General features: G+C 46.4%; 1 protein-coding gene across 3 annotated transcripts in view; it reads right to left on the reverse strand.

The window, feature by feature from the left end:
• dennd4b (DENN/MADD domain containing 4B) overlaps positions 1 to 1225 on the reverse strand; it is a 45563-nt gene continuing 44338 nt past the window's right edge. For all 3 annotated transcript variants that reach the window (XM_087174949.1, XM_023409621.2, XM_087174948.1), the window contains exon 29: positions 1 to 1188. In XM_087174949.1, the coding sequence (XP_087031075.1) occupies positions 1043 to 1188 (146 nt within the window). In that variant the 3' untranslated portion in view covers positions 1 to 1042. The remainder of the gene's footprint in view (positions 1189 to 1225) is intronic.

Genomic DNA, 1225 nt, shown 5'->3' on the forward strand with positions numbered 1-1225 from the left:
ACAGACAGACAGAAACAAGTGGCTCTCTGCTGAGCGCCTGGTTTGACATGATGACACAACAAAAATCAGTGTTTAGGGGAATAAACATGACTCAGGTCTTCATGTTCACGGCGTTAAATGTGTATTTGTTCATTCACTTTAAGAATAAAACTATTCAGACTCAGGAAAACAGTTGTCAGTCAGAACAGCAACAGAAAAATGTGAGACAGCGGACAGAGATCCAGAGCCTTGGAACTGATGAAACTGTCCTTTCAGTTCTGACCTCACCGACCTTTGTCGCTCTGTGAAGGTGAACGTATTATCTAACTGAATTTAAGTGAATCTTTTCGAGAGCTGCAGTTCTGGATTATCCTGAACAGTTTCCTGTTCGTTTGTTTTCTCCTGATTTGAGGAATGAGAGGCAGAGCCTTTCCAGTTCCAACGTGACTTTAACACTGTCCAACAAGTCAGTGTTTTATATGAAAACTTTGCTCTTCAGAAGTTTGAGTGACCTTCCTGACCTTAATCCCTTTTAAAAACCTAACCACACTGTCATCATACTGGCAACCAGACAAACACACAGACAAAGAGATGATAATGTCTTTTTCTTGATCAGGTAAATCTGACATCCTGTAACTCTGCAGTTAAAACTTTCCCTCCATCAGTCAGAAGATTCTCAGCCAGTACTAACGACAAGGAAAAAACTAAGTTCACACCGACACAGCCGATTCCTCTGGACATGCACAAACCCGAATTTCTAAACATTTTCTTGCCTTCAGACGATGCACGACGGCACGTTACAGACTGATGCATAGATTGCTGCGGAGCACGTTCCACCCTGTCTGCTGCTGCATCAACTTTCAGGATCTTTAATGGAGACAAAGAGCGCCTGATTTCACACCAACAAGGCAAACAGAGGTGCAGAGGACAGGAAGGAGTGTGACACCCTGACGTCCACCAGGAGGAAGCAGAGAGGTGAAGAATACAAGCAGGTGAAGGCAGCAGGGATCCTGGGTTTGCCGTTTCCCCATGAAAGGACTGAACGTTTTGTTCCTCGGGTGGATCAGCATTCGAGAGGCGGGTGGAAGCTTCGTCTGCAGTCGATGGCTTTGGGGCTGGGAGGCAGAAGCCGCTTCTTTCGGAGCTCCTCGCGACCCAGAGTGCTGCTGAGCCGAGAGTACGCCGCCTTGTACTTCTTATCAAACGCAGCTGCAGAGAGCGAGAGAGAGACAGAGAGAGAGAGAGA

This window comes from Seriola lalandi, unplaced genomic scaffold (assembly GCF_002814215.2).
Source record: "Seriola lalandi dorsalis isolate HSWRI2012SDOR001 ecotype SW California unplaced genomic scaffold, Sedor1 jcf7180002054400, whole genome shotgun sequence".
Taxonomy (NCBI): Eukaryota; Metazoa; Chordata; class Actinopteri; order Carangiformes; family Carangidae; genus Seriola; species Seriola lalandi.